At 38.5% G+C, this 9230-nt stretch overlaps 1 protein-coding gene across 1 annotated transcript in view; it reads left to right on the top strand.

Moving 5' to 3' along the window:
- The window catches only part of LOC103459504 (fibulin-1), a 10527-nt gene extending 3946 nt beyond the window's left edge, over window positions 1-6581 (top strand). The window contains 11 exon segments of the mRNA XM_017302889.1: window positions 873-888; window positions 890-978; window positions 1061-1204; window positions 3216-3338; window positions 3467-3592; window positions 3669-3788; window positions 3936-4058; window positions 4321-4444; window positions 6000-6142; window positions 6238-6360; window positions 6442-6581. Of these exon segments, the coding sequence (XP_017158378.1) occupies window positions 873-888; window positions 890-978; window positions 1061-1204; window positions 3216-3338; window positions 3467-3592; window positions 3669-3788; window positions 3936-4058; window positions 4321-4444; window positions 6000-6142; window positions 6238-6360; window positions 6442-6581 (1271 nt within the window).
- The last annotated feature ends 2649 nt before the right edge of the window (window positions 6582-9230 follow it).

Here is a 9230-nt window from a genome sequence, read left to right on the forward strand (position 1 = left end):
GATTTATAAACTAACATCAGTATTTTAAAGTCTATTCTCTGAGCTACAGGGAGCCAGTGTAGGGACTTTAAAACTGGTGTTATGTGCTCTATCTTCCTGGTTTTAGTGAGAACCCGAGCAGCAGCATTCTGGATCAGCTGCAGCTGTTTGATTGATTTATTAGTCAGACCTGTGAAGACGCTTTTATGTGACTAAAGAGATGCAAAGTTGTGCATAAAGGAAAACAATTGGAGTAATTTTCACAAATGAAAGTCAGAATGGCGCAGGACTGAGTCAAAACATTGTAGAATAACCTTCAGCTGCAGTTGTTCCTACCAGATTTGTACTCGGCCTTTATGATGCTGCTTGTTATATTTGATTGCACTGGATTTCATTCGTTCTACTGGATTTTCCAGACTATAAATTGCTCCAGGGCAAAGGTAGCTCCTGCTACTTTTTTTGGTGACTTATATTCCAGAAAACACAGTACTTGTTTAGTCTTATTGTGGAGGGAGTTCAATATAAATGCATTTTTCTCCAAAGCAAAAACTTATTAATCATTTTGGTCCGCTCTGCTTTGTATTCATCTGTCAAACAAAATCCCTTTGTAACTAGGCAAAATTTGTGAAAGTTCAAGATAGAAGTAGTGTTTTTTTTTTGTTTTTTTTTTACTGTTAGCCGACAAATGACATCAATGTGAAAACATTTTCAAATATATTTGATTTTAAAAAGTAGTTATTGGACGCAGAGAAAGTTATTTATTCATATTTTAGCAGCTTGTTAATGAGTTTTAGGGTTAGGGTTACACTTTGCTCTCATTTTACCCCAAAATGAAATAGTCAGACGTCCCTGCAGAGGAGAAAGGCCTTGTAACAGTTATTTCCCTCTGTCAGACATCGATGAGTGCGCTTTGCGTCAACACGGGCGGCTCGTTCCGCTGCGAGCAAAAGCTGGTGTGCGGAGATGGTTTCGCTCTGAACGCTGCCGGCGGCTGCACCGGTACGTTGAGCTTTCAACACTCCAAGCAAAAGCAACTCCCAGGTTAAGGGTCAGCTCTCTTAATACTTTCTCTTTTTGCTAGATGTTGATGAGTGCTCTGCCCACACCAGTCCGTGCCAGCCCAGCCAGACGTGCGTCAACATGGTGGGCTCCTACAGCTGCCACGCCAATGCGATCTCATGCCCACGAGGGTTTCATCTGAGCGTGAACGGCACACGGTGTAAAGGTAGTTTAAGAAATGCACGGCTGCCCATTCAGGTCTTTATTTTGCTTATGAATGTTTATTTATGTGGACGTTATAAATAATCTGAGGGTTGAGAGTAGGGGTGGGCTTTAGTAATGAAAAATTTCTCATAAAAATTTGGGTTTATCATTGACTCAATAAATGTCAGGTAATGATGTTGGATAAAAGACAGAACTCGTATTGTTTTGAGATTATATTTTTACTATTTTCTCCATGTGTGTTCCACGAGAGTATCAAAAAATATCAGAAGTAGTATGATTAAATGCGGTTACTGTGTGCAGTTTGGTAATATAAATCACGATTCTGTTTTTAAGTATCTGGACAAGATAATTTCCAAAATGGGAATCGTTTTCAAGAACAGTATTTGTGTTAATGATGTCATGGCAACCAGTTACCTAAAAATGAAGCTTGTTTCTTTTTTAACCATAATTTGTTGTCGTAGTAGTACCACAAAATAATGCGATAAAATCCAAGGTCCATATCGTCCTGCCCGAGCTTATCCAGGAGTTTTATGTGATATAAACAACCATATTCTGTCTTTATGTTTTAGGTCTTATGATTTTTTTCTGATTTTGTGTCTGGTGAGCCATTTCATCCTGGATTTGGTCATATATATTTTGAGTTAAAATGTTCGGAGCCAGATTTCTTTATCGACATTTTTTGGTGATTCAAAAAGTTACTGATGCCATTATTTCTAAAAAGTTTCTATATGCCTGTGATGGCCAAATCCATGGCCACACTCTGAAGTCGGTAACTCTTTTATGCACAATTTATTTTTTCATTTAAACACAACATTTTAGTTTCAGTAAAACATTTATTAGTTGATTTGGATGCATTTGTTCTTTATGTTGGCGCGCACATTTAGTTAACATGTGTATTTATATCAACTTAAGTTTAATTTGTTTGCTTGAGACTGACCTTTTGTTTGTGTTTTGCCGGTACTTACCTGCCGTGGAGTGGCCAGACAAAAGATGGGGCCAGGGCTCAGCAGACTTAAATGCTGATTGGGCTACACCACTAGTTCCTGCTGGCAGGGGAAATTTGTAGTTTCTTTGTTTAGATAAGTTTTGTATTTAAGTAAATATTAGTATTTAAACTTTAATATTTTGAATTTTCATTTTGTGAGTCTTTAGTTTAGCCAAACTTAGCTGTACTGTTATTTGTTTTTGTGTTTGTAATTGTATTCTGTTTAGTTGCCCCTATTGTGTCTTAATTGGTCTGATCAGCCAGTATATAAACCCTTGTGTGTCATTTCTTTGTTAGGTCAGTTATGTTTGTTGGTGCCGCCAGTTTGTTCACATTTTTGCCTGAGTTCAGTTTTGTTTCTTTGACCTCTTTTATGAGCTCAGTTCATCTTTTTGTCATTTTATAATCTTTGGGTTAAAATAAAAAACCCTATTTTTCTANACCACTAGTTCCTGCTGGCAGGGGAAATTTGTAGTTTCTTTGTTTAGATAAGTTTTGTATTTAAGTAAATATTAGTATTTAAACTTTAATATTTTGAATTTTCATTTTGTGAGTCTTTAGTTTAGCCAAACTTAGCTGTACTGTTATTTGTTTTTGTGTTTGTAATTGTATTCTGTTTAGTTGCCCCTATTGTGTCTTAATTGGTCTGATCAGCCAGTATATAAACCCTTGTGTGTCATTTCTTTGTTAGGTCAGTTATGTTTGTTGGTGCCGCCAGTTTGTTCACATTTTTGCCTGAGTTCAGTTTTGTTTCTTTGACCTCTTTTATGAGCTCAGTTCATCTTTTTGTCCTTTTATAATCTTTGGGTTAAAATAAAAAACCCTATTTTTCTAATTAATATCCTGTGACTCCTCTTGGTTTTAACTCGGTCCATCACAATGCCCTAGAATCACTGATTCTCATCCGTTCTCAGTCGTTGCTTAAGATGTTCTTCAGGATATTCATTCTCTGTTGTAGTTTTTATTGGTGAAAAACTCTTGACTTTCAATAATATGTTCGTTTTTCTTGTTATTTATTTCAATACAGATGTGAATGAGTGTCTGGTTGGCACTAAGTGTGCCAAGCATGTGTGTGTCAACCTGGAAAGACTGTACCGCTGCGAGTGCAGAACTGGCTACATGTTCAACAGCGTCACCAAACTGTGCGAAGGTACAGAACCAAGAACTTGATTAATTTCGCTAGAGGACTAACAGCTTCTTCATGTGACAGAATTATGAATTTGTCGTTAAAGTCGAATAATACTTTTAAAGTTCTTTTTCTCACCCCGTTCTGTTCAGATATGAATGAGTGTACCCATTATCCCGGCCGACTCTGCGCCCACAAGTGTGAGAACACAGAGGGGTCGTACCGATGTAGCTGCGCAACCGGCTTTAAGCTGGCCTATGATGGCAGAGACTGCCAAGGTAAACATATTTTTCAAAGAAACCTTTGTCATTTTTTTTTTGGTCTTTTACCGAACTTCCGCCTGCTTGACGACAGACATCAACGAGTGTGAGGACAAACCCTGCAGCCAGGAGTGCACCAACGTCTACGGCTCGTACCAGTGCTACTGTCACCGCGGTTACCAGCTGAATGACGTCGACGGGATGACGTGTGAAGGTGTAATTGCTGCAAAGCAGAGCAAGACGTTCTCGAGAACCGAAGCTGGCTATGTTCATCTCTAGAAGATGTTTCATTTTGGGAATTGTGTCAGGTGTCCTAACATTGTGTTTGTTTTTTTTCTTTTTGTCGTCTACATCCTCTCAGATATTGATGAATGCACGCTGCCAAACGTATGTTCTTACCAATGTGTCAACACGCCTGGTGATTTTAACTGCACCTGCCCCAGCAGCGGTTACACACACTCGTACGACGCATGTACTTGTCAGGGTCAGGGAGAAAAAACATCTTAAAGCATCTTCATTAAGCATTTTAAAGATATTATTAGACCAGAACTACTAGAAATACAGCAGAATATCAGGAGGAAAAAAAAACAGTAAGTCAGGAATCTCGTGGTTCACTCTAAACAATTTTGAGGATCACTGAAATTAATTGCTGTAATGGCCGGTAATATGAACTAACCATTATGTGCTGCATGGGGTTCCAAGAGTTTTACTTTGATTAAGCGTCTTTGATCTTTGTCTTTCCTTAGACATTGATGAATGTGCTGCAGGAACTCATTCTTGTTCTGCCAAGGAGACCTGCTTTAACGTCCAGGGAGGATTTCGCTGTCTGTTTATTGAGTGTCCTCCTAATTTCAGGCGAGCAGGAAAAAGGTAAGAAACCAGAAGGCTGCTAAAGTCAGGAGATATTTGCCGGAGATCATCACACAACAAACAGAAAGCTTGAACTTATGTTCTGTTCATTTTTCCAATGTCTCCAAGTGACGTTGTTTTAGATTTTCACAGCATTGCCAGGATCGGACGACTGGCAGGTCTTTGATTCATCGCTTATAGCCCGGTAGCTATCAATCACTAATATTAGAGCATTAAACCTCAATACACTCACTACAGTGATTCCTTGCCTAAATAAAAGTGACGCAACCTTCACATTCTAAACTTCTGCTTTTCTAACGTCCTGCTCTATCCAGCTGTGCTGCAGCACTATCGCTAGCTAATCTAGAACAACAGATGGAGATCCAGTTTCGCCTACCTTTTAATTACTGATCTCTAAAGCAGCTTAAGATTTTTTTAAAGCATTTTAAATGTGTAAAATTTGAAGTTCTTTGTCTTAAATATATATATTTTTGCTACACCCCTCAACCACCACACGAGGGCAGAGTGACTGCAGCTCTCCACTTCCCAACATTTGACGTTTTGGCTCTTATTCGTTTGGTTTTGATCTAGTAGTGATAACCACCTGCTCCACATTTTCACCTATTTCTGTTGTTAAGATTAGACCTACCTTAATTTTTTACTTTTAAGCTGTTCATAGCTGTGAGTTTGAGCGATCAGAATTAGTTCTGTGTTAGAAAACTATCAAATCCATATTCTATATTGAACACTTTGATTTACAAATACCTGGATATTGAAGATTTTGACGAACAGCCAGATTACCGCACTGTACCGCACTACATGTCCGGTATCAGTTTTTCAGCTTTATATTATTTCTCTCTACTTCCAGGCAGATCGTTAGCCTCTTTTCTGTTTATTTTTTATGTACATGGAGTCAAAAAAATTGACAGAGAATAATGTCTCTCTGGTCTCCTTTTCACCAGTTCTCCTGTACTTCCTCTGCTGTGGTCACTTCTAAAACCAAAATTTCCAAACCGAGCGATCCAAGCTGCCTTACCAAAACATCGAAGAGGAACGCGGTCTTAGTGGACGGCAAGAAAAATAAACGTGGCATTTCTTTTGGGGCACCTGGGGCTCGGCCAATTCACTGAGGCTCAATTATTGGTGGAACGGTGTTGTAGTTAGCATGATTAATGGGCTTTTCAGTGTTGGCGCTGGGTGGCTATCGGTTCATTCGCTGAGAACGATAGCGAGTGGCCACTGCCTACATTGGTCAGCAGGATAAATGTAAGCAGACATACCATCTTGTCGTAGTTGTTTTTGTGGGCTGGGTCACGTAATTCGGATGTTTCAATAATATAGAATAAACTCACACATTTATCATTAGATTCTACACCTTAAGGTTTTCTGTTTCACTTTGGTGGCAGAAATTCATCTCTGTCACTTTGACCTCATGTCTGGCAAACAACGTCCCGGAATGTTTGGATTTGGGATCAGGGTTCTGCAGGATTCACTTCAAAATAAAATTTTTGTATTCCTCCTTTATTGTCACAAACTCGCTGACATCTCTGCTTCTTCACCTTTCCTCGTCTCTCAGATCCGAAGGTAACGCTTCCGCCGTGGTGCGTTGCGTCAAAGCGTGCCAGGAAAACGACGGCAATTGCGCTCGCGACCCCGTCCGCATCATCACCTCCACGGCCCTGTCTCTGCCGACCTTGCAACGCTTAAAGGAGCCGGAGGGTGAGACTGGCGGAAGAAAATCTTTTAGTCTTTGGCCAATCAGGCGACCCCATTTTTATTTTTAAAAATTTTTTTAAACCCGTTTGTTCCAACAGAGATTGTGTTGCTGCGGACGTCCGCAGAAGCTAAACAAAATCTTCTCCCAGACGAGCCGGATGTGTTTGACATTTTAGCAACCGACGAGCTACTCTCTTTTGATGTGATAAAGGCTGCGCATGGTTGTCGGTAAGGAGACACGGGATTTCGCTTTATAAAGTCACATTTACGTTGTTGTCCTAATTACTGTTTTTTTCCCTCAGGGGTAATCCGCCAGATCAAGCCCGTATTGGGCCCGAAGGAGCTCGTTCTGGAGGTGACTATGAAGTATGTCCAGTCAGGAGTCGTTTCTCAACAAAACATCGTCCTCATCCACGTCTTCATCTCCGAGTTCTGGTTCTGAGAAGGGAATGTAAATGTTTTCTAGATAATTCTACTGGGAAAAAAAACAAAAAAAACATGACATAATTAATGTAAATATACATCGACAAGGAAAATAGTGGCAGATTTCAGTTCAGTTGTGCGGAGGTTGTTTGCCTCCGCACAAACTGAATAACTGTAACTGAATAACTGAAGTCAGTTACAGTTATTCACCTGTAACAGAATCCAGTTACAGGTGTCGATGGTAACCAGTGCAGGTTACTAACATGAAAGGAGAGATTTTTATGCTCCACAGTCTTCAGCCTCTGTGAGGTCGTATGTATGCACAGCATGGTTTACGTTTCAGGCAAACTGCATTTTTTAATTTTTATTTTTGCAAAGATGATACTATGCCTGACAGGAAATTGCAGATTTACAGGTGAAAGTTTTTGTCATTCTAAATGATCAGATGCAAATAGCCATAAATCTCCCAGATATGTTATTAAAGTTACTTGAAAAAATATAAAAACCAGAATATTTAAAAAAAAAAATTCCAGGTGAATTAGAGTATTTCTGTGATTCTTTGCGAGCAACATGAAGGATGTTGATGTTAAATATGAAATTTGGAATCAATGAAAGTGATAATTTTCCTCCGTCTTCTCACACACAGATTGATTATTGTATTTTTTTAGCTAGCTGTAGTCACACCTTTCTAGAGACACTTGCTCATACAATGCTATGCTTTCATTTTTTCACCACATGGTAACACAATCTCTCATGCAGATATTGGTTTGGACTTAATTTATTTTTAAAGCAAATGTGTTTACTGTATATGTTCATTTCTTATTAAATGCTTAGCTAAAGCTTTTATCTTTTAGCCATACAGTGCTACGTTTTGTATGTTAGCAATATGCTAACATACATATTGTAATATGTAACATACACCAACAGTATGTATGCTAACATACATATACAAAACGTATACTAATACCTTGCTAAGCTTTCATATCGTAGCAAAACCCTAATACAAAGCTTAGCTGTCATTTGTTTCTCAAGTGCTAACGCAATAAGGTTTTATCTTATTAGCCAAATGCTAATACACCCCTAACCTTTCACTTGTTAACCAAATTCTAATACAATACTTAGCTTTCATATGTTCTCTAAATGCTAGGAAAATGTTTTGCTTTCAACTGTTCAACCAACGCTAATACAACGCAAAGCTTACATCTGTTAGCAAAATGCTAACAAAATAACAAGCTTTCATTTATCAGCCAGATGTGTTGAAATATTGCAGAGCAGTATTAGCAGAAAAGATGAATTGAAAAGGTTGCCAGTAATTTCTTCTTTACATCATAAAAGTATTTCAGTTTAAAGCTTGTTACCTTTACTGTTGGTGAAAATGTTTTTTTTTGGCTAACTTCCTGTTTTTGTTATAGCATTACTTTACTGCCAAAAAAAATTAAGCAAATCAAGCACACAAACTGTCCTCAAACATTGCACGCAGATAAAACATACTTTGCAAACTGTTATCCCATACAAAGTAATCTATTGTACTGGATTATAGAGTACACACTATTTCACTTGTCTCAATATCACCCTCTTGTGCTGTCAAGGTTCTGTAAAAGGCATAACATAACTATTGGCAGAAATTTGGCTAAGAGCGTTTTGTATGCAAAAAGAGCTTGTTTTGTGCTCGAGGACAGTTTGTGAGATAAGTTTTATATGTGTGCAACATGCTTTATTTGTTTGCAATATTTTTTTGGCAGAACAATTTGTGAAACATATTTTATTTGTGTGCAGCATGCTTTATTTGTTTGCAACGTTTTGGCCGGAAATTCACTCCGTATTTTGTGGTCTTGCTTCTTCTGATGCCAGACTTCTTTATTTAAGTGCTTGTATTTAACTGAAGCAATTGTGTTTTGTACAAGAATAAAAAAATTGTGAAACCATCTGTGAGTAATAAAAACCTTCAGTAGTGTGTTGTTGCATTCATGTTTTTTTTCCCCCCCTCATAAATACTGTCTTCTGCAACAGACTAAACCATCCATCAACTAGTTGGCATGACTGAGATTTCCTACAGTTCTAAAATCCAATAGAACGTTTTCCTGTAATCCAACTGCTCAGATTCCTCCCATCATGCTGTCCTGCTTCCAGTTTGTGGGGGTATTTCCAGTTATTCCACTCCAGTGTATAAATAATGGGATTTCTATAACCGGAAAATTTGCTTCTTCAAATACTACTTCTTTAAAATGACAAATTGCTTGAGGTGGAAGCTTTTTACCATCCGTAATCAACTCTACTTAACGCGAAGCTTCCTCAAGCCACTGCTGTGCTGTTTTTGGCCGTGTGGAGAAACGGAGGGAACATCATAGATTTGTGATCTGAAGTGTACCGCAGTTCTTGGAAGTCACAAGTGATTTTCATGTGATTTTGTTGCTCCAGCTGTAAGGTTTGCTCCAACGCTGGTTGGGGGGGAATTGTACATTCACTGATGAAAATAAGAGCTTGCTCCACATGCAGACTTGACGGTGCATATTTAAATGTTCTGATTTACCTGTGTCACGTTGAAGTGCTTGCGGGGTTGCTATTTGTCGAGCTTCACATCCTTCAATTCCAAATGCCATCAATTACGTCTACAAGTGACATGAAAAAGTTATTTGCCCCGTTATGAATTTCTTGTGTTGTAGTATCA

The sequence above is a fragment of the Poecilia reticulata genome, linkage group LG23 (assembly GCF_000633615.1).
Source record: "Poecilia reticulata strain Guanapo linkage group LG23, Guppy_female_1.0+MT, whole genome shotgun sequence".
Classification (NCBI taxonomy): domain Eukaryota; kingdom Metazoa; phylum Chordata; class Actinopteri; order Cyprinodontiformes; family Poeciliidae; genus Poecilia; species Poecilia reticulata.